Here is a 23,743-nt window from a genome sequence, read left to right on the forward strand (position 1 = left end):
TCATTAGAACAGAGAGAAAAATATGAAAATGTACATACATAAGTGGTAACAATGATTTTCTTTGGAATATAGGCTAAAAGGAAATGCCTTCTACTTTCTACTATTGTTATTTGAATTTTTCAAACATTCATTTTATTATTAAAAATCATAAAATCTTTTGTGACTATCAAATACCCAATAATTTTGGGGAGGAGTCTTTCTAAGACAGAGTTTTGCTCTGCAGTTCACACTGGCCTTGAACTCACTCTGTATAGCCCAAGTTGGTCTCAAACCCGTGGAGATCCTCCTGCTTCAGCCTCCTGAGTGCTGGGATTAAGGGCATGAGCCACTACTCCAAGCTGCCAATGATATTTTAAATACTTCAAAGTAAAATAGAAATCTTTTAGTCCCTTCATTCATTCTTTTTTTGGGGGGAGGGAGGCTATTTCAGATTACAAGTTCCTGTTTCAAAATAATACACTTGAAGAAAATGTTTCATAATCAACATGAAAAATATGTATTCCAAAGGAAAAATATGAACTAAGATGTTTAAATACTTACTTGAAAACAAAGTAATTGAGCAGGTCATGTTGGCAAATATGTGTAATTTCAGCTACTCAGAGGTGAAATTGAGATGAGGCCAAATCGGGCAATTTAATGACATCTTGTCTCGAACCCTAAAAAGCTGGAGCTAAAGATGTAACTAAGGAGCAGAGCGCTTGCCCAGCACCCATGAAGCCCGGGGTTCAATCCCCAGAACCAGAGAACAGAAGATGGCAAACGTCAGCACCCGCTACCATGGCTTGGAATCTAGTTTCAGTTCAAGGAATTAAATATTTTTACACCCGTGTGATTTGTACTGCAGATACAAGAGGGCGATAGCCATAGCCTGCCTTGAGAAAAATACTGAAGACTGCTTCAGGCAAACGTACATGCTTCTATTTTTACATTTTTAAAATGCATATTTTCTAAAACACCAGAAAAAAAGAAAACAAACCAAAAGTTTATTGTATATACCAAAGCACAGGAAATAAGAGCACAAGGAAGAATAAGATGCAGAAATGACAGAGTAAGATAAAAAGCCAAAGATGGAAGAATGTGTGATCTATTATACCATGAAACTATAAAACTCAATGAATAGACACACTCATTTTTAAGAGCCACATCTCAAACACAGGCAAGTGACAGTAACAAATGCAAGCAAGGAAGTACAGATCACAATATTAATAATATAAAATTCAAAGTAAATGTAGTCAGCAGAATGATGAAGGTTAATTTCTCAATGACAAAGGCTATAATCCACACTGAAAATATAATTCTCAGAAAACTGTCTAGATTTGTGTTGGGCTTCTTTCCCTGTAGTGACAGCACATTACTATGAACATACCTGCTTGCAATCACACCCATTTAGTCTGTCATGGTTTCTCTTGAGCCGGAAGTCCAGGCCCAGGGCAGCTGAGGGCTCCGCGAGCCTGAAATCAAACCCGGAGGCCAGCTGATCTGCATCCCATCAAGCACTCATCAAGGGCTTGGGGTCTTCTAAGCTCACCCAAGTTATCAGCAGCACCCATCCCTCGAGGTTGTAAGGCTGAGGTCTCTGGGCTCTGGCTGGGTACTGGGTGGGGACCTCTGTGGTCCCAGCTACCAGCCTCAGCGCCTCTCTTCACGGTGCTGCACATCCACAGCTCAGGACACGCCTGCCAGCTTCTTGAAGGCCACCACGAAGAGCTCTCTCAGTTTGAATCTCTCTGACCCCTTCCATCTCTGCCCTGGGGACTCTCTTTTAAAGAGCTCACCCAGTTGGGTCATCATAGGGTAATTTAAGATTGCTAGACTAGGGCTTTTAGTAATACAAGCAAAATCCCTGCATCCTTACCACGTAAAGTAAACCACATGACACACAAAGGCTGCTCATGCTCCAGGGTGGAGGATTACACATCACACACGTGATCCCAGGGAGCAAGAACCTGGAGACCACCTTGGAATTCTAAGTGCCACAGTGTGAACTGTTCCTCTAAAAAGAGATTAAACAATAACTTTAAAAAGCAAGAAGATGTATTGTTAAAAATACAAAAACCATTTGCTCTAAGATATATTTCTGTCTTTGATAGATTTAGTAAGCAAAACAAAATTTGATTTCAATATAAGAAAACTAAATTATATAATTAGTAAGACTGACTTGAAAGAATATTGAAACTCTAAAAATAATTTAAAAATAGACTTTGTTTTCAGTGTCATAGGGACTTAATTCCATATTAGGGAAAGTGAAAATCTTTGAATAAATATTACATGAGCCACGGTCTCTAAGTAAAAAAATAAAACAGAAAAAAAAAGAGTGACCAAAGCAATCTAAGTAATGAAAAAGTTTACTTTTCAAAATAATGCTCAAATCAAAGAAAGCAATACTTCAATAACAATAATGATATGAAAACTCTATCTCTAAAAGATTATACAATGATAAGCACTCTGCCCAAAAATGGGGGGAAAATAACACAATTAGGAAATACACAGAAGAAATAAATTAATAAAAATAAAGCATCAATTAGAGTTAGAGTGGAGTTCAGAGACATATATGAAACCCTAGATTCAATCCCTGTCACCACAAGAATTTTTTAAATAAAGCAAAATTAAAGAATTAAAAAACCTAGAGCTGACCATGGTGGTGCATTCCTGTAATCCTAGCACTTGGGAGGCAGGAGGATCATTGCAAGTTTGAGACCAGCCTCAGCTACAAAGTGAGCACAAGAGCAGCCTGAACTGTATTGTGAGACCCTGTTTCAAAAAGACAAAAAAAAGTAAAAAACCTAGATTATCTTTATATTTGACAAAGCAGTGAGGAATGTTCAAGGTTCTACACTGCCTTGCGTGGTAATCATTGAGGTACACAATAAGCAGCATTTCTTGTGGCTCAAATTCACCATAATAAGATACATTAGTTTTGTACTAAAAAATACTTGAGAGCCAGGCAAAGAAATAAGAAATATCCTAATTTTTGAAAGTTAGCTAGAAAGTCACAAGCATTAATAAACTATTTTCCAGTGTCTTATACAATGCATTTTAATCATATATTAGTTGAAAATTAAGCATTGTTTCTGAAAATTAATATCTCAAATTCCACAGCATTTTATAACAGTTGTCTCTGAACTCAAAACAAAGAAAACTACAAAATGAGAATTTCAGATAACTCAAAGGTTAGCAATTATGGGCTGATAGTTTTTTCTAAAAATTTCTCCAGTAATTATTTAGATTTGTTTCTTTTTCTTCAATTTTGGCAATTTATCTTTTTTCTAGGACATAATACATTTCCTCTCTGTTTTCAAATTTGTTGGTATGAAGTTGAACATAAACTTCATGCTATCATTTTATTTTTATAAACTTTCAGTACTTAAAAATATATATTTATATTCTTTCTCATTTATGGTCTACAGTTGTAATTCCTCCTTTGCTTATTAACATTGACAGAATTGTATTATTGTACTGTTTTGTTCTTCAATGAACTAGTGACTGAATTTATTGATTAATTAAATCATTATTCTACTTTTAATCTCTGAATGTTTGAGGGCTTGCTGGTGTATTGTCATTGTTTTGCTTTTATAAATAATCCTGCAGGAAACATGCTTGACTTCCATCTTTACACTTGCATTTTTGTAGATTCCTAAAAGGAGGATCAGTGAGTCACAAGGCTCGGATGCTCTGAATTTTGGTGCAAGCTGCCAAATTACCCTGCAGAACAGTTGTGCACTTGCTCTTCCATGAACTGGGTATGAATGCACCTTTTTCTCCAGACCTCCTCAACCCTGGATATCACCCATCTTAGTAATTTTTCCAGTCTGATATGCAAAATCATGACAATGACCTACTTATGGGCATCAAGTTGATCAGAAGGTTGCCCTATTGAACAAAAGCAGAGAGCCGGGTGTGGTGGCTCACGCCTGTAATCCCAGCACTCGGGAGACTGAGGTGAGAGGATCCTTGCGAGTTCGAGCCCAGCCTGGGCTACAATGTGAACTCAAGGCCAGCCTGAACTGCATAAAGAGATCCCGTCTCAAAAAAAAAAGGTAACTATTGAAGTTGTAAGCATAAAATGAGCCAAGATATTACATTGAGAATAGTCCACAAGTGAACAAAATCCTGTGAAAAGGTTGAAAATAAAGAAGAAGCCCCAAGAATTGTGGGATTTGGGCTCTTGTGACCGCAAGAGAAAGGGGAACCAAGAATAGAAGGGAATTTGTTGACATTAAGGTTCGGTGAACGTCCTGCCTGTGTATCAGCCCAGCTGCTCCCCCAGGCGGTGGGGAGGATCTCATCACAAGGCTAAGGTCCTGTGAAAAGGAGCCTGGAGGAGCAGCGCAGCACTTAGGTTAGTGGACCTCACTTTTGAGGGAGGGCAGGAAGAACTGCCGTACTCAGGGCTAAAAGTCCAAGGAAAGTGTTTGTTAGGTGCCTAACGGATCTAGAATCTGTGCTTCCCTCCTCTGGACTGGTAGCTGCCAGTACTAATACAGCGAGGAGCAAATCAATGTTTCCCATTCTTCTTGGAACTAATACTGTGTATTTTATAAACATTTACCTTTTTTTCTTGCATATGCTGGGCAAGCACTCTACCACCGAGCTACACCCCAGTCCAGAACAGCTTCCCACTCCTGTGTGAATCGTAGCCAAATTTAGCTACCCCGCCCCCAACTTGCGGTACTATGTATCACTTTCTAAAGGGTCACGAGGTCTCTCTTTTTGGTTCCTTTCCTCCTTGTCATGGTTATTTTCTTCATACGTATTTTCAGCTTTTTATCTCATGCTATTCATAACTAAAATGATGTTTTTTCCCTTCATGCCAATTTCATATTTCACACATACAATCGAATCCTAACCTAGAATATTTTTTTCCTTTCACCAGAATTTCAGGAGCAATATACATGTACAAATCGTGACCAAAATATGCAGTGTGAGCCAGGCGTGATGGCTCACGCCTGTAATCCCAGCACTCGGGAGGCTGGGGCAGGAGGATCATTGCGAGTTCGAGAGCAGCCTGGGCTACAAAGTGAGTTCAAGGCCAGCCTGAACTGCATAGAGACCCTGTCTCAAAAAAAAAAAAAAAAAAAAAAATATATATATATATATATATATATATATCTGCAGTGTGTGTTGAAATTTTAGAAAATTGTTACCGTGAAAGACGCATGGCCATCAATCCTTCTGAAAACATCCCCCTCACTTCGAACACATTTACACCAGTCCTGCCACTTTCTGAATTGGATCTGGAGGTCTTCTGTAGTGCTGCAGCGGCTGCCTCAATGTTCTGAATTGACACAAAACATTTCCCTCTCATGGTCATTTTGCCTTTAGGGAAGGAAGAGGCAGAATTTGCCCCGTGCCAGAGCTGGGATTCAGATCTGGATGAGAACACACGGTCGTGTTTTTACGAGCCTGCCCTTCTGCTGGCATCGGCAGCAGCAGACACCAAAGTTATTTCTTTTTTGTAATCATGTCTGCTTCAGAAAGTGGCAAGAATAATGGGGTGGATGTGTTTGAAATGAGGGAGAGTGTTTTGAGAGGGATTAATATCAATGTGCCTTTCACTTTTTTTTAAATTTAAAGTCACTGTATTTTTCATCACATCCCAGATGTATAAATAACTTGCTGCCATCAATAGACTTTGGTTTCTGTCAGCATAAAACAAACTGAGTTTTGATGATCCTCCAGGTCCCCCGGTGCTGGAGATGTGTGGACTTTTTAGCTTTGGAAATTCCTCCACCTGCTGGTTGCCCGAAATCAGGTTTATTTATCGTGTATAATAAGGCGCACGGTTCTATCGCGAGTTCCACCCACTTTTAACAACAGCATCTGTCTCATGTGAGTGACCAGGCATTTACACATCACAACAGACTTCTAAGTCAAGAAAGATGTCGCAAAGAAAATATATTCTGATGGCAGTATTAAACGTTAGAAAGCAGATGATAAATTTCCAAGTGCCTTTTACAACCACTGGGGGGCAGAAAAGCATTACATACTGATAGCAACGCACTCCAGATTGGACTAAGAAGATGACTAAACATTAGTGTTGAAATTAAACTGATTTAAAATTTATTCTCTACTTGGTGTATTGGGCATTTAATTTACCAAATAAGACTTTGGCAGTGGCTTGACTTTTTACAAATTGCTTTTTGTCAATGTATCAAATTGTGTAAAATTTATCCTCACACTTTAAACAGCAATTTGACATCAAGGCGTTTGCTACATATTACTAGAAAGATTAGCTGAAACGGAATAAACCAAAAATTAGCTTATCTCATTAAAAATTAGAGAAATCCATAATAAACACATTTGTAACTGCGTATGTAGCAAGAATTCTTTCAATTACATGAAAATATGGATTCAAACATGGTTAAAAATAATTAGCTTCTTCCTACTTCTTTTCAGAAGCAAACTCCTTAAAGATTAAAATGCAACTGTTACCTCTACTGCTTCAACTTCCGTTCCATTCTCAGCCTTTCACCCTCTTGCCCTATGAAACTGCTCAGGCAAAGCCAGCCAGGAACTGCTAAGGGTTGAATCCAATTTCTTTACTTGGAAAGATCATAAATCAGCCCTTGCTCATTTAAGCTTACAAGGAATTTATCAAAAAGTCATCACAGGGGGGCCAGGGATTCAGCTCAGCGGCATAAGTGCCTGCCTGGCAAGTGTGAGGTCACGAGTTCAGTCTCCAGTACCAAAAAAGAAGTCATCAGCTCCTGAAATTAAAGGCAGAATTAGAAGTCGCAAAAGTTAATAAAGAGTTTCATCAGCTAAGACGCCTTTGTTGGTATTAACTTTATTCCACTGCAGGATCACTTGGTTCAAGTTTCCAAGATCCAGGGGAGTAAGCCCACTTGGCTGGGCTCAGGTTGCGTGCCCACGCCCGAGCTTAGAGTGGCAGTGCAGAAAGACTCAAGCCACATTCCCACCACAGCTGCACAGACGGGGAGATCCATTATTCAGCAAGAGGAAACCAGGATACTATCACCAAAAGAGGAAGAAAGAAACAAGGAGGACAGTCAAAAAGGAAGCCCCTGTACTCTCATCCCTCTGAGACAGAAGCCCCTGTGGGGACAGAGTAGCGTACCCGAGGCCTTGCTCAGGACGTGATCCCCACTGAAAGTATGGCACATGCTCTTCCCTTCCTCCTCATCCTCCTGAACAATCTTATGGACCTCAAAAAACAGCCTCTAGCTCAGGGTCTCCAAGAATAAACTAGTGAGAAAATAAAATCATTAGGATCATCACAGTGGGACAGAGGATGAATTAATGCCTGGCCTTGGACCCTTTACTCATTAAAAGCATGATTTGTCTTTTCTTTGGAGGCAGTCAGGGTCTTACTGCTGCTTATGCTTAAAACCAGTAACTCTTCACTTGAGCCTAAAGATGCCCAAAAAAGCAGATGTAGACTTGCGGCACCGCTCACCCCTCCACACTCTTCCTCCTCATGCACGCCTCAGTCCCTGCACCCCTTATTGACCCACCCCCATGTCGATGCTCTCCTGGAACCCAAAGCCCCAGAACCTGCAGCAGTGGCCCTGCAAGTGCAGTCTGACCTCAACCTGTGCCACCTGTTCAAAGCTGACAAAGAATCGGCTTGATTGTCAACACCAACCGTGTGCATATTCTGTTGGATTATTCCAAGAACCTTGTGATGGAGGAGGTCTTAAAGATGCTGGTGGAACCAGCCAACTCCAGGGATGTGAAGGTTGCCCAGGAGCACATTTCAATGCGAGAAGGTCAACTAGGCCGAGAATGGCACAGTATTGCATATGGCCCTGAGAAATCAGTCAAATACACCCATGCTGGTGGATGACAAGATTGTGACACCAAAGATCAACAGAGTTCTGGACAAGATGAAGTATTTCTGTCAGCATGTCCAGAGTGGCAACTGGAAGGGAGACACAGGCAAAGCCATCACAGATGTCATCGACATCTGTTTTGGAGGCTCTGACCTGGAACCTCTCATGGTGACAGAAGCCCGTAAGCCATACTCTTCAGGAGGTCCCCAGGTATGGCTTGTCTCCAACACTAATGGGACCCACATTGCCAAGACCCTGGCCAACCTGAGCCCCAAGACATCCCTGTTTATCATCACCTCCAAGACCTTTACCCCACAGGAGACCATCACCAATGCAGAGATGGCAAAGGTGTGGTTTCTCATGTCTGCCAAGGATGCTTCTGCAGTGGCAAAGCACTTTGTTCTCCTCTCTACCAACACAGCCAAGGTGAAGGAGTTTGGAGCTGACCCTCAAAACATGTTGGAGTTCTGGACTTGGTAGGTGGATGCTTCTCCCTGTGGCCAGCCATCAGACTCTCCATCAGGCTGCATGTAGGTTTTGACAACTTTGAGCAGCTGCTCTCCAGAGCTCACTGGATGGACCAGCACTTCCAAATGGGGCCCCTAGAAAAGAACACCCCTGTCCTCCTGGCACTGCTGAGGGTCTGGTACATCAACAGCTTTGGGAGTGAGACACAGGTCTTGCCACCCTGTGACCAGTACCTGTACTGTTTTCCTGTTTACTTCCAGCAGTGTGACATAAAGTCCAGTGGGAAGTACATCATCAAGGTAGGTGTCCATTTGGACCACCAGATTGCCCCTAGCATGTGGGGAGAGCCAGGAACCAGTGGTTAGCACACATTCCACCAGCTCATCCACCAAGGCACCAAGATGATACCCTTTGACTTCTTTATCCCGCTTCAGACCCAGCACCCGGTTCAGACCCTGCATTATAAGATCTTCCCAGCCAACTGCTTAGCCCAGGCAGAGGTCCCAATGAAGGACAAATTGACCAAAAAGACCCAGAAGGAGCTCCAGGCTGCAGGAAAGAATTCCAGGATTTTGAGAAGCTGTTGCCACACAAGGTCTTTGAAGGAAATTTCCCAACCAACACTATTGTGTTCCCCAAGCTGACACCATTCATCCTTGGAGCCTTGATTATATGAGCATAAGATCTTCGTTCAGGGCATCATCTGGGACATCAACAGTTTTGACCAGTGGGATGTTGTGCTTAAAAAAAAAAAAAGCTAAAATGCAAAGTTAAAAAGATTGTTATTAGCAAAAAGAGCTTCATCATCCTGTGCTATGCTTGTCACCCTAAGTAACCTTGGAAAACACAGCTGTTTTCGGCCACCCTGGAGCACTAACCACTTTGTTATGCATTACGTGAGGCACCACCATACCGTTCGGTATGCATCAGGGTGGCCTGTTTGCTGTGTCAACCTTTGTTCCCTTTGTGAGAAACAAATGTTCCTGGAATTAGCAGACCAAGGGCTGTGAATTAAGAAAAGAAAGGGCTAACCACCAACCACCAAACGGCCTCTGACCCCAAGCAAAGGAGAACAAAGGCCTTCCTCATTCCTGTTCACTTCACATCACTCCTTACTTTGCGGTTTAATCACTATAAAAATCTGTCGAAATTCTAACCCAGTTGCACAGATTTGCAAACTGCATCTGCACTGTGTCACTGGTGCCAGCTTAAATAAAAGCGCTCTTTATCTTTTTAAAAAAGACATCTTGCCCCGTTTTTTTTGAATAACCTCTTGGGGCCTCATTTTTGGGGTACAACACGGGAAGTGGATCTGGGAAAGCAGATGGCTAAGAAAATTGAGCCTGAGCTTGATGGCAATGCTGCAGTGACCTCTCATGATTCTTCCACCAGTGATTTGATCAACAGACAGCAGCAGGAGGCCGGAACTAAATAAATATAGCTGCAGCCCCACCTGTGACTTGTCCCTCCTTGCTGTAGTCTGCAGTGCACAGTCCTGCCCCTCCCTGCTGGGAGCACCCTCTGGTTGTGGGCTTAGACCACAAGCCATTTGAGGGAAGTTGGTCTGGAATTAACCACTCCACCCACTCCAGCCCATTCTTCCTGTTTTCCAATCAGCTGAAATGCTTCAGTACAGCTGCATTTTCTGACCTGTGTTCAGATGGTTCACATCCCAAGTAGAAAAATAAACAGGCCACAAAAGGAAAAAAAAAAGGTAGATGCTTTTTTTTTTTTTTAATCGGTACCGGGGATTGAACTCTCAACCACCTGCTTGCAAGGCAGGTGCTTATGCCGCTGAGCTAAATCCCCAGCCCCTAAAAAAGGTAGATGCTAAAAGGGTGTAACTAAACACAGGATAAGGGTTTGCATCTTTGCCTTCATTTTATGTCTACCTCTGTTATTACCTTCAAACTTTAGGTCAGGTCCACAGGGCTCTGCATGCAGGCATGTAAACCATTCAAGAGTGTCTTCCGGCCAGGTGTGGTGGCTCACGCCTGTAATCCCAGCACTTGGGAGGCTGAAGCAGGAGGATCATTGCGAGTTCGAGACCAGCAAAAAGAGTGTCTTCCAAAAGCTGGTAATACAGGGTTTATTAGTTATAATATTTTTGTTAAACAGAGTCTATGTAGCACAGGCTGGCCTCAAACTTGCAGCAATCCTCCATCCTCAGCCTCCTGAATACTGACATGTGCCACCACCCCCAACATATTAGGCCTAAATTTGCCTAAACTATATCTATAACCCACCTTCTTACTGAGGACACCAAGATAAGAATTTGCAAAGTCATTCAACTGCCAACTTTTACAATGTCCTACTCCAGATTCCCACTAGACAAATGGGTGCCTACAAGTCTTTAGTCATTGTCCTAATCCTGAAGCCACCCTGAATTTTAACAGAGCCTCAGCAAAATAGGCTGCCCCTACCCAAACAGGAGCAATCATCTCATGGGAATCAGGTTGCGCTAAGACAATGATTAGCCAGACCTTTCAGTAAAACTTTAAAATCTGGCCTCTTTCTATATTAACAGGCCAGGGTGATCTTACCAAAACTGTGCCTCCTCAGTCCTTGAAAGCTAGTGACCATTCGCATTTTTCTCTCCATCTCTTCAATTGTACACCATTCCAATCAATGTTCCACACCATTACGAGATGTTTCTAAAACAGATATAACCAGGCTTATCTGCCAGATCAAAGCTCTTCAGTAACTTCTGCCATTTATAAGATGAAGCCCCAAATCTGTCATGTAGGACAATCATCTTTCATAATCCAACCCCTCTCTACTACTCCAGATTTACCTCTCCTTGGGTCTGCCTCAGACTATGAGCTTCACTAATGCCATGAACAGTGCTTTTACTATATCCTATCCCTGAAATCATCTTCCTTATCCTTAAAGACTCAGCTCAAAGCTGCATCCTAGACAAAGCCCTAGAATATATATTGTGGTTCTTTGATTTACAGTAAACACAAACACACACACGGAAATATTTTCTTTAATTATACTCTTTATTTTTCTGTTTTTCTGAATCAGTGACTCTTAGCCTATATACTGGCTGTCTTTAAAATTTGCCCATCTTCTTTGCTTATTTTCAATATTTATCATTTCTCTCAAATCATTTCTCTATTTCTTTTTGATTTAAACTTCTAATTTTTGTCAGGCACTACCTGTTATATTTTCTTAAGGTGTTTCTTCGTTTTTTTGAAATAATTTTTTCTTTTGCTTCTAATTTTTTGTGTCTTTTTTATATCATTTTCTTCATATATTTACAGTTGCACAGTGCCATGTCCATGTGTTAAGTAGTTACTCAAAACAAAATCCACATGGCCAATAATCACAACACGTCATACTCATTCCCATCTTCATTTCTTTCTTACTGTTCTTCTGCTTTCTCCATCCCAACTTGGAATATTTGTTTAAAGACTAAAATTTCCTAGCCGGTGAGGTTGCAGCTCAAAGATAAACCATTCCAGTTATATGTCAGCATGACCTTTCCTAACTTTGAATTCATAATTACACACTGGAGACTCTCAAGTGTTTCATTAAAGTCTTTTCTTGAACCAGATTCTTAGTTCATAAGGGCAAAAGTTATGGAAATATTTGAGGCGTTACTTATAGTTCACATGAAGAGGAAATCATGAATGTACTAAGGTTCTATAGAAGGCACCAAAACTGTAGGACACAACCAGTCTTCCTACAACAGAAAATAAATGGAAAGGATCCTATGATTAAGACAATGAGATTGAAGAAAAGCATTCCGGTAAAATAGAAAGGGTGTGTACACAAAAGAAAAGGTTTTACAGACACAGGCTAGCTCCAGGTTAGAGTTCAGCTTTCAGATCAGCAAAACCTCCCTTCCCTTCCTCCACATTTTTTTTTTTTGTTGTTGTTGTTGTTGTCTTTTTCATTTCCATTTTTATCGGTACCAAGGATCAAACTCACGACCGCCTGCTAGCAAGGCAGGTGCTTATGCCGCTGAGCTAAATCCCCAGCCCCCCCTTCCTCCACATTTGAAAATCTCTGCATTAAACCATTCTAATGTAGGCCTTTCAACTCCTTATGTTCTAAGAGGATATATTCTGTTTTCATCTTCTCGGAAACAAATGTTAGCTGGAATGAATCGGAGCAGACCCAAGTCCTGTGCCCTCAACTAACGTAACAGTGTTAGCTTCCAAAAAGCAAAGATCACGCTGACCCCGAGCCCTCTCATCCTCGTCCTGTTCATCCGCGGCTCTCCCCGGGAACCTGGGTGCGACCACAGTATTATCTCTAGAGGTGTCAGGTCTCCGATTGCAATTGAAATCGTGAACCGCAGCTGGCGGACGAGACTGACACCCGAGAAACTAGCGCCTCCGCCGACACTTCCGCCCGCCGGCCCCGCCCCCAACGCCCAGGGGGCGGGCCTTCCGCTTCCGGGGCCCGATTGTTGACGCCTGCGGTCTCTGCGGCAGCGCCGGGCTGGTGGGGAGGGGCGGTTGGGGAAGGGAAGCGGCGCTGTGACAGGTACCTCTGCGGGTGCAGCGGAGACGGCTATGGCAGAAGGGCCGGAGGAAGCCCGAGGCCGCCCTCCCGGGAAGGACGACGGCGGAGGAGACCACGAGCCGGTCCGCTCTCTGAGAGGCCCTCCCGCCGCTGCCCCCGACCCCCAAGATGGACCGCGGGCCGAATCCCAGGCCCCGAGCGGGCTCCCGACCCCAGGCCTCGCGCCCGCAGCCCCCGAGGGATCGGAGCCGCCGCGCGAGCCCAGGAGGCGCCGAGAGGCGGCCCTTGGTTCGATCACAGACCCTCAGGAGTCGGCTGACTGCGAGGCTCCCGAGGCCGCGGCGCCGCGCGAGAGGCCAGGGCGGCTGAGCGCCCGCGAGTACTCGCGGCAAGTGCACGAGTGGCTGTGGCAGTCCTACTGCGGCTACCTCACCTGGCACAGCGGCCTGGCCGCCTTCCCCACCTACTGCGCCGCGCAGCCACCGCCGCCCAGCTATCCCGCGCCCCCGGCCGCCGCGCCGCTTGGCTACTACAACCCCTTCTACTTTCTGAGCGCCGGGGCCGCGGGCGTCGCCACTCCTGCTCCTGTCGCGGGCCTGGGTCAGCGGGCCTCTCACGTGCAGGGATCGGGATCGGCCCGGGCGACCCCGGCGACGAGGGCGGGAGCCGCAGCCCCTTCGCGAACAGTGGGCGAGACCGAGCGGCAGGCAGGTAGGTGAGCGGTACGGGGTGGGCGGGGCGGGAGGCTTGCAGGGTGCTACCCGCGGGCGAGAGCAGGCGCAGTGTTGGAGATTTGCACTCTGGCTCCTTGGCTCTGCGCGTGCCTCAGCTGTCGTTTGCCTTGAATTCCCGGAGTCTATGGCAAGGCAGTGCAGTTTCTTCTTGCATTAGACCTAGCGCTCCGCAATGCTTCCCTTACTCGCAGGACCAGTCATTTACAGGTGTAAAGAAACTTTTTGTACCTCTAAAGCATGGTCTTACCTTGATTCCCCAGCACCCTGGAGAAAACCAAAGCTAAACTCGCCGGTTGTAAACCGCGGTGCTTGCCTAGAATAGTAATCTAGCCTTGTGTTCCTTAGGAAAAGTGGACCCGACGGGAATAAAGGATTTATGTGAATTCAAATGGAATAGGCAAGCGTTGGCCGTGCCCGGCTTACCGATCTTGAATAACATTTGTTGCCTTCTGTGTGAGAACGAGAATATTTCGAATTCTTTACACATTTAAGCTCATTACCCACTCTTCTAATTAGAAGTTTTATTCAGCCGCAGATATATTTATATATGGTAAAAAATGAAGTGATGTCTGAATATGATTGTACTCAGAGTTGAGTATGACAGATTGGTTATCATTGAATTTTTTTTTTTTTTTTTGGTCTTTTTTTTCCTTTTTATCGGTACCGGGGATCCAACTCACGACTGCCTGCTTGCAAGGCAGGCGCTTATGCCGCTGAGCTAAATCCCCAGCCCCCTATCATTGGATCTTAAAGAAAATAAAACAAATTAAACGAATGGGAAGTATAACATATAGAGATATACTTTATACCAACTGTACCTTTGATTTTAACAAAAAAATTTGTCACCTGGATGTGATCACTTAGATTCTCACGAATCTCTAACTGAAATGTATTCTTTACCCTATTCAATTTTTAAATATTAAAATGGTAAAAGCAGGATTTAGCTCAGCAGCATAAGGGCCTCCCTGACAAGCACCAGGTTCCATCACCCGGTAAAAAAAAAAAAAAAAAGAAAATGGTGAAAGTAAATTTTATTTTATTTTTTATTTATTTATTTTTTTGTCTTTTTCCTTTTTATTGGTACCGGGGATCGAACTCACGACTGCCTGCTTGCAAGGCAGGTGCTTATGCCGCTAAACCTCCAGCCCTGAAAGCAAATTTTAAATGGTCACTAAATAGTAGTGTTGCTTTGTTAGTAACATGTATTCTGATGTAAGCAATACCAGTTGCTCCTGCAAGGTTATGCATTTAAAAAAAAAAAACATTGAGTTGTTCCTTAAGTCACATTTTTTCATTTCCTGACTTTCTTCTCAGGTCAGCATGGAGTTTTCCTAACTTTTTTTTCCTTTTAACTTGTAGGCAGAGAATATGTTATCCCATCCTTAGCCCACAGATTTATGGCAGAGATGGTGGATTTCTTCATTCTCTTCTTTATAAAAGCAACTATTGTCTTAAGCATTATGCACCTGAGTGGAATAAAGTAAGTTGACATTTGTGTAAAGGTTTAGAGACCTTTGTTACATTCTTTTTATGCCTGCAAATGACTGTATGGATCAATAGATGTGCCAATGTCATCCTTTATAAAAGCTTTGTCAGATTTATTTTTTCCATAACTACAAAAGAGAAAACTCTTAATTCTTTAAGATCTGTGAAAAAGAGCCCCTAAACCTAGTTTGTTTTTATTCAACTATCCCCTTAAGCCAAGAACTAATTTTTTTTTTCTTTTTGGTGCCTGGGATCGAACTCATAGGAGCCACACAGGCACTTACAACACTGAGCTAAACCCCTGGCCCTAATTTCCTTTTTATTGTCCTGTGGAATATCTAAAAGGTATACAGACCATTTGGAGGTCAGCTGTTAATAATCAACTGGCGAGCGGGAACCTGAGCCTGGTAACCTGAGCTTGGTGGGGCATATCTATAATCTCAGCCCTCTGGGAGCCAGAGGCAAGAGAGCACATTCAAGCCCGTCCTGCACACTTTAGTGGTTTATTGAGACAATGTCTCAATAAATTTTTTATTAATTTTTTTTAAAGGCTGAGGCTATAGCTCACTGCAGAGGTTTGGGTTCAATCCCCAGTATGGGAGAAAAAAAATTCACCTAGTATCATTTCTAAATGAGGTAGCTTCTGTTACCAGACAAATCCAAAGTTGGCTGTCAAGTGAGATATTTACTTGAATAATCCTCAATAATCATATCCATAACTGAACTCTAAACTTGCTAAACATTTTCTGTGTGCAAAGCACTGAGTTTACATCTTTGTACTGATTCTTATTTAATCTTAGTACCACTATGAAGTAGGAGTTAACACCTCCATTTTATTGAGTTTGGAATTTAAGACCAGAACTTAAAGGTTACTAAAGTACTTAGTGACATGATGCAAAACTGTAGTCCAACTTGAGGGCCCTGCCAGGACTGTCCATCTACTCCTGACACATCCTACCAAGTCCCAGCTCTGTTAAGCTGTCTCCTGAACACCCTTCAAGGCAGACCATTTCTTCCTCCCTGCTGGACTTTTCCCTCCTCATGGCTTCTCCCAAACCCACTTTACTGTCTCTGCTTTATAACCAGTCTTCTAAGTGTTAAGACAGTCTCCTGTCTGTTTTACATTGATCCAAGGCTCGCTCTCTCGTTCCTTCTCTCTTACTCTGGCTGACTCTGCTCCATCCTTCTGCTCTTAGCTTAAATGTCATTTCTGGGAATCTTCACAAGGCTAAGTGTAACTGGCATATGTTTCTGTGGTACTCTAGTTCTTTATCATTGAAGTTCGGATCCCACTTTATCATTACTCATTGTTCTCATGCTGAAGTCTGGTGAAAACAGGTACGTTTTGAATTCACTCACCATTATGTTCACAGGAACTAGTACATATTAGTGGGGAATCAGACTCAGGGGCTTATGCAGTGCAGACAAGCACTGTACTACTGAGCTGTATCCTCAGCCCATAGGATAGCACATATAAATGAACATGCATTTTTTGCTGTTTTTGTTTCTTGCTTATTCAGTGAATTTTTTATGCAGTTAAATGATTAGGAACTAAAGATTGGCTTAGACTTTCAATTAAAATTTATGACTACACTAAAAAAGGATGCAACTGTTTGAGGCACTAATTCTTTATAACCCCAAACTATTCTGTGTAGGGACATCTCTAAATTTGCTATGCATTATATAATAGAAGAAATTGATGAAGACACATCAATGGAAGACTTGCAGAAAATGATGGTTGTGGCACTTATATACAGATTATTAGTTTGTTTCTATGAGGTAAGCTACTGACTGCAGCAAATGTTAATTTTTAACCTCATTTTAGATTATCAGTCAAAACAATGAAAATTCATAATTCATGTTTTTTTTAAGTGTCTAGCTTTTCTGGTTTCCTCAATTTTAATTGACATACTGTTTTTCAAGTTGAAAAGAAATTTGGGAGATATTTTGTAAATTTCTTTGTGTCTTGGAAAAAAAAATTACTCAGATTATGTTCCATACTCCAGACTAAGTAGGCTTATTGTGAAACTTGAAATGTATTTATCCTTAGAAACAACTTTTTAAAAATGCAATGGGCTATGGAGAAGTGCTACACAGTACACATCTCCTGGTGTTAAATACATCAAGACATCATAGAAATGCATTAAATAGCTAACCTTGGAGTACTTAGGCCTTCTTTCAATTAAAAATTTTAAAAGGTGAAAATAACATGCCATGAAAACTTATGTTTAAAACTGGTGTAGTTAAGCTGGTAAATTATTTTTAAGTTCTCTTTCTTTTCTCAGATAATTTGCATTTGGGGAACAGATGGCGCGACCCCAGGGAAGTTCCTGCTGGGGCTTCGAGTTGTGACCTGTGATACATCAGTGCTTATTGCACCAAGTCGGGTTTTAGTGATTCCTTCCTCAAATGTTAGCATTACAACGTAAGTCCTTTTGTCCTTTTCTTAGCTTAATCTATTATATACCTAATAGAATAATACATTTGGGTAGTCTCACACTGGATACTTTGGTCATGTGTAGCTATGGGACCAGAAGATTATGTAGCCTAGACTTTGGAAGCATCTTTGTGTAGTACTTTTTTTTTTTTAATCAGTACCAGGGATCAAACTCACGACCGCCTGCTTGCAAGGCAGGTGCTTATGCCGCTGAGCTAAATCCCCAGCCCCTTTTGTGTAGTACTCTTAGGAGTTTTTTGGACAATGACAAAATCACCTACTGATGGATGATGGAATTTCTCAGTTGTGTCCATCCCGCTGTTAAGTGACACAGGACTGCATTCAGTGCTTTCATGATATACCTCCTACAGAATATTGGTATTTTTTCACAGTATATACCATTATTAGATAGGCTTACATTTGCTAAGAAAGAAAGTTTGTGAACCTTTGGTTATGATTGTATAGCCTCCTTTCAATATATGTAACTCACAACAGTGAGAGGAGGGATGGGTGTTAATGCTGGGTCAGTGCTCTGTGCACAGCTGTGTTATTCTCTAGAGCTGTGGGTATGGTTCAGCTGCCTTGGGCCACCATTTGGTAATAGCTGTCACTACCCTATCTTGTACTGTGAGTGCTGGACAGCGGTGCACATGAATGCATCCTACTCATGCTCTTAAGTGGCCTATGATACCTCCAGTCCCCACTGCTTGCGGTAGCTATCCTGATCCAGAGTGGCACACGTCTGCAAGTAGTGGCAGTGGAGTTGAGCTGAGTACTGACTAGTTGAGCCAAACACAATATGGCTGCAGTTGTTACCAGAATGATTCTGAAGTGCACTGTTTTATAAACAAATAGAACAAATTACTAGAGAAGGTGACTTGATTTTGCTGACATACTCAAAATTTCCTAAAATGTTTGTGGTTATACCCTGGCTAATTACTTTAAATGCGATGTTTATTGAACACATCTTATATACTGGGCACTGTTAGTCACGCTTCCTATGTATTAACTAATTTAATCGTAATAGTTTTACAAGATACTGTTGCCCCTTTTGCAGCTGTGGAACACAACCAGTAATTAAGAGATGTGTTTGCAAACAGTCTGGATTCAGAGCCCACGCTCTTATCCACTGCACTTTTTGGTAGTTTATTAGTGCAGTAAGACAGAAATCTAGGGTGGATTCTGGAATAATTCTTTCTTCTTAGCCACTGAAAGCTTGTTCTACCCCTAATCACCACCACCACCCCTCCACCCACCTCCCTGCAAAAGGCTTAATTACTGGTTCCCAAAAAGGAAACAACTGATCAAACAATGGCCAGAAATTTAAAATGCTAGTTCACTTAAGGTACAAAACAAGCTGCAGTAGTTTAGAAGACACTGGGAATACACAAGTTGACTATCTAAGCAAGGAAACCAGTTTTTCTCCTGGCAGGATACTAGAAAATACACTGTAAGTCCTTAATTTATATTCTGATATTTATTATACTTTGCATATGAAAGTTTTAAGTGTTTTATATTAATGAAATCTTTAGGAAAAAACCCAAGTGGTCTCACCAGGGTGTTGTCATATAACAGTAACTTATACAGTAACATTAAAATTCTCAGCTGTACTTTGAGTATGTTTTAAATACATAATTTGACAGAATTACTGTATAGCTAATGCACAACTTACTTGATGCTTCTGCTTTTTTTAGGTCCACCATTCGAGCTTTGATCAAGAATTTTTCTATTGCTTCTTTTTTCCCTGCGTTCATCACACTGCTGTTTTTTCAACATAATCGAACAGCCTATGACATTGTAGCAGGGACCATTGTGGTAAAAAGAAATGGGGTCAGATGATGCCCCCAGAATACTGAATTCCATACTCTGGAATAATGACAAAACTAAATTATGTACCAAGGCCATCAATATCCCTGGATAATATTAATCGATGATTTAGAAATTAAAGCAATCACTCCAGTGTGATGCAGGTGACCATTCTGAAAGTATTGATTTTACCTGAATGCCAAAGAACTTTTCCAGAAGAAAAACCTGTTAAATTCAAGTGTTAAAAAAATTTTAGATCAAAAAGGCAACAACTAATTTTTCTAATAAATAGAACAATATATACCCTCTTTAGACTAAGGCATTAGATTTTGTTGAAAGTATTTGCTGCTTTGAAATCTCCAATCAAAATTTTAAAACTTTATTTTGGTTTATCTCAAAATTATGGAAACTGTCGAACTGTGTTTTGTAAACACATAATTCGCCTTTTAGTTAACTCGTCTAGGGGAATTGTTTTTTAGGAGGGAGCAAAACCACAGGCTGGGTAATCCCTGTGTGTCCAGCCCCAGGAGGTGCTGAGTTAGCTGCAAGACAAAGGGGCAAGGCAGGCCTGGCAGTCCCCTTCCCTAAATGTCAGTGTGCACTGCAAGTCCCTGCAGAGAGGGTGTGACTTTACCACCACTCACATAGGGTTTAAGCATGTGTTTTGGGCAAGTTTTCCAAGATGATGAAATAGTATTGTTGTGTTGCTCTGTTATCATTGAAATTTTTTAAAAGAAAACGTTAGTGATTGCTTATAATAGGGAATTTCAATGCCCTAAAACTATGTGAAGAAAAATTTCCATCAAGCCATTGTGTGATTACTATAATATAATATTCTCTGTATATGCAGCATGAAAAAAGTGTTAGTGCTTTTCAGTGTTTTGAAATATGGGTATGACTCCTGTTTCTGTACAGTATACTCATGTGGTTGTTACTTTTATATTTTATACAGTTCTGAGACTCTTAAACCATCAGGAGTTAAAGATGTAGTATTTTATGAATAACTCTAATACTAGTAGCCTGTGAGATATTAGCAGTTTTCCCATAATGAACTGTTCTCTCCAAAGAGGTAGACAATATCATTTCTACAAACTATTTTAGCTTCTTTAGGATCATTTTGGGCCTGTAAGAGCTGATGTCTTGGGGAAAAGACTGAGCAAAATTCTTTGTGTATTACCATTCTGTTCTACTAAAGCAATGCTGGGGAAGGGGGTGCTTTAGTTGTATGTCCTAGTTAGCTCTAAGATACACCTGTACTATATATAGTTTGTTTTATTTCACTCTTATTTTGTCCAACTCTGTTTTCCTGAAAGCACTAAACTGTTCTGCAGTTAAAAATTAAGAGATCAAGACTTTTCTCTTGGTTTTAAATTGGAAATGTAAAACATCTGTTATCACTCAATTTTAAAGTAGGTCTCTGACATGTAAAACTGTGAAAACACATTTAATGTTTATAGACACTAACAATGTCCTTATAGTAACTTTATTAAAAAATTAAGTCCAATTTTACAGAAAGCTCATGAGTTAAAGTACATCAGAGTACTAAGTAGATATTCACTTGAAGCCTCTGGGAAAATTTAATTTATGGCTCTTCCCATTAAAAGAAAAACCTTTTGATTCTATTAGAAATTGGGAAATACTATTATAAAGTTAGCACTTTATCTAGACACTAGCATTATATACTATTTTTGTCACTGATTGGAGAGTTCAAGTTGAAATGTCATTTAGTCCCTATAGCTCAGACTGCATCTTTGAAATTGCTGTTCAAATAAAATAATTATAGTTGCCCATTCTGGGTTACAAAAAAAAAATTGTCCTGTTTGCTATACAGAAAGTATAATAATTTGTTATACATGAGTCATTGAGATTAATATCTAGATTCAGTTATAACTATATAGATAGCCCTATAATAGATATGTAGAAGTATTACTTTGCCTTCACAACAAAAACCTGTGTGTTTCTATTCATGGCTCCCAGAGTGTTTAAAAAAAAAAAACAAAACAGTGACAGAAGATGAAATGTGGCTTTGCTGTCCCTTTTCTCTTGAGGAGACTCCTTTTAACACTTGTCTACTTGGTGCATTTTACTTTTAAAAACTAATTTTCTATATAGAGTGTAATTCTCATGTTGAAACCCTTACCTTGCAGACAAAACAAAGTTGAATAAAATAATCAGCCTAACGATAAGTATTAGGATTAGAGCTGAAAACACAAGTTCAGTAAGCATGTCCTAAGCTGAAATATTAGGACTGATTTAATGATAAGTATATTGTCTTATAGCTACATTATCATTCAGCTAAAAACAGCTACTGGTGAATTTGGGCACCCAGGACATTAACTACCTGTCTTCTGAATGTACACTGCGGTGGCCTATGCACCTTCAGGAGTCTGGCATATCAGCTAATCATGTTGAAGCCAGAAGCTGGGCCCCAGGTAAGTAAGTGTGAGTGATGGTAAGCCTTGCAGACCACAGAAATAAAGCCAGCACATCTGGATAGTAAGATGTCACTTGCCAGTATTACAATAACGAGTAGCCCAACTATTGCTCTAGGACTGGTTCAGCAGTTGTTCACTTAGTATTTAGGATTCTTTAAAAAGGCATTGTACTTGGGTCACTTTGTGTAAATTACAAATAAATCTTAAGGGGTTTGAATGTCTTAAAATATGGTAAAATTCATTTTAATTAGAAATGTAAAGTTTTACTCATGCTAAGTATTTGCTGCAAAGCAAAATGAAAAAGGAGTTGAAATTTTTTTACATTAGCTACATAGGTATAAAGAGCTTTTGAAGGAGATATGGAATATAAAATGATTTGCCTCTATATTTGTCCCTGTTATAAAGAATTTGCACAAACAACAGTATTCCCAAAATCTGACAAGTAATATTTCAATGTCTTGCCATTCTCCATGCAGCTCATTGTAAGAGCCCTGGATCTGCAAAAGAGTATCTGATGGCCCACTTATAAATTCACCATTTGTTTTTAATAATTTGTATGCCACCAATTTGTATTTTGTCTCAATAAATACTAAGGTACAAATACATGTGACCTGTCTTCGTTTTTTTTTTAGTTTTGATAGGGATACAGCTTTTCTAGTGGCAGTCAAGATTGCTCTGAAAAATAGAAGCCTATAGAAACATCCACTTTTAGGGATATGTCCTTTCACTAAGTACAAGTTACAATTACTCTGGATATCAACTAAGCTTAGTATTAAACTCGTCCAGTCCTTAGCATTGTTAGCCATCATAACCACCACACAAGATATCAGATAGACAACTTAAACTCAGCTCTGACCTTTACAAATGGCTCCACCAGAGGAAGTCAAAAAAGGGTACACGCCATGGTAGCAAAAGTCTTGCATCCTCTAGATGACATGCTGTTAAGAAACTAGCTGCATATCGTGCATTTGGGAAGTACACAAGAATTCTGAGAGGTCTAAATAGCTGGCCCATAATACAAAGAAATAACTGACTTGGTTATATGCTAGGTGCAGCAATGGCAAACTTTAGAGACAAATACCCAAATGCTTATGGGAAGTGCCAAGCTGCAATTAAACTCTGAACACTGTCATATATTAACATCTTTTGTCTTAAAAACATGTGTATCATAGTTTTACCACTACTATGCTAGAGTTAGACCCAACTCTCATTCCTCTCAGTGTTAATGACATCAAGCCTATCACAATTCATGTTAGCCTTTATAAAATAATCCACTGAATTTAAACACTCAGAAAAGGATATGCTAACAGACAGAGAACATGAACACAAGTTCTCCCCAGGCTAAATCTGAAAGTTCAAAGCCTGGTTATGAGCTCTTAAAAATTAATCTAACACTTTTAAGTAATAAAATACATAAGCAATTTCAGGGAAAAAAAAACCAAATAGCTTAAAAGACAAGTTTCAATTGTCTGAATTACACTTCTCTCAATGCCTCAAACTGCACTACTCAAAACCACCTAGCACATTGCTTAAAATGGTATTCTAGGTCCTTGGTGTGACACACGTTTTCAGGTGCTTTCTTGATGCAAATTTCTGGATCATATCCAGACCCAGTGCATTAGTCAGTGATGAGATCCTAGAACCTAAGTGTATCACACTCAGCCAACCCCAAGTTCTACAAGTACAGCTGATTACTCACATTGTCTGCAAGACTCCCCTCCAGAAATTCTATTAAAATAATTTCATTGGCCAACCATGAGAAGTGGGCTTTTATTGTTTCCTAACATCTGTTCTCTCTCCATTCATAAGCAAACCTCAATTTTCACTTGGGAGTAGAATATATATGAAACACAAGAAGCAGATGAGAAATGGTTTCCTAAGCCAATCCAGTAAGGAGATAACTTTTGCTAGGTATGGAGTTGGAACAGCTGACTTAAAACAGTCCCAAGTTCTAAACTCAATTGTATAGGTTCTCAATTTGAGGAGCCAAAACTTATTCAATGTAAACTACCTTACGTGTGGTTTGCAATAACTTGGTCTCATGGCTTGTTAGGTGTCCCCAAAACTTTTCAGAGGTGGCTGGATCCATAGTATGTGATGCTGGGATTA

At 40.8% G+C, this 23,743-nt stretch overlaps 1 protein-coding gene and 1 pseudogene across 1 annotated transcript; both read left to right on the top strand.

Annotated features, from left to right (window-relative positions):
* Positions 1–7,479: 7,479 nt before the first annotated feature.
* LOC100729901 (glucose-6-phosphate isomerase-like) lies at positions 7,480–9,696 on the top strand (annotated as a pseudogene).
* A 2,969-nt stretch (positions 9,697–12,665) lies between these two features.
* On the top strand, positions 12,666–22,239 carry Fam8a1 (family with sequence similarity 8 member A1). The gene is made up of 5 exons (XM_003468756.4): positions 12,666–13,448; positions 14,831–14,951; positions 16,612–16,735; positions 17,242–17,381; positions 19,088–22,239. The coding sequence occupies exons 1-5, from the start codon at positions 12,788–12,790 to the stop codon at positions 19,230–19,232; spliced, it is 1,191 nt and encodes a 396-aa protein (XP_003468804.1). The 5' UTR covers positions 12,666–12,787; the 3' UTR covers positions 19,233–22,239.
* Positions 22,240–23,743: the final 1,504 nt, after the last annotated feature.

The sequence above is a fragment of the Cavia porcellus genome, unplaced genomic scaffold (genome assembly GCF_034190915.1).
Source record: "Cavia porcellus strain 051 isolate PalLab524CR breed Dunkin Hartley unplaced genomic scaffold, mCavPor4.1 scaffold_13, whole genome shotgun sequence".
In the NCBI taxonomy this organism is placed as follows: Eukaryota; Metazoa; Chordata; class Mammalia; order Rodentia; family Caviidae; genus Cavia; species Cavia porcellus.

Bases quoted from the DNA above. Each gene is read 5' to 3' on its own strand.
- Fam8a1 (XM_003468756.4), top strand. From the start codon at position 12,788: ATGGCAGAAGGGCCGGAGGAAGCCCGAGGCCGCCCTCCCGGGAAGGAC. The intron at 13,449-14,830 runs GTAGGTGAGCGG...TTTAACTTGTAG, and splicing joins CGAGACCGAGCGGCAGGCAG to GCAGAGAATATGTTATCCCA. The intron at 17,382-19,087 runs GTAAGTCCTTTT...TGCTTTTTTTAG, and splicing joins TCAAATGTTAGCATTACAAC to GTCCACCATTCGAGCTTTGA.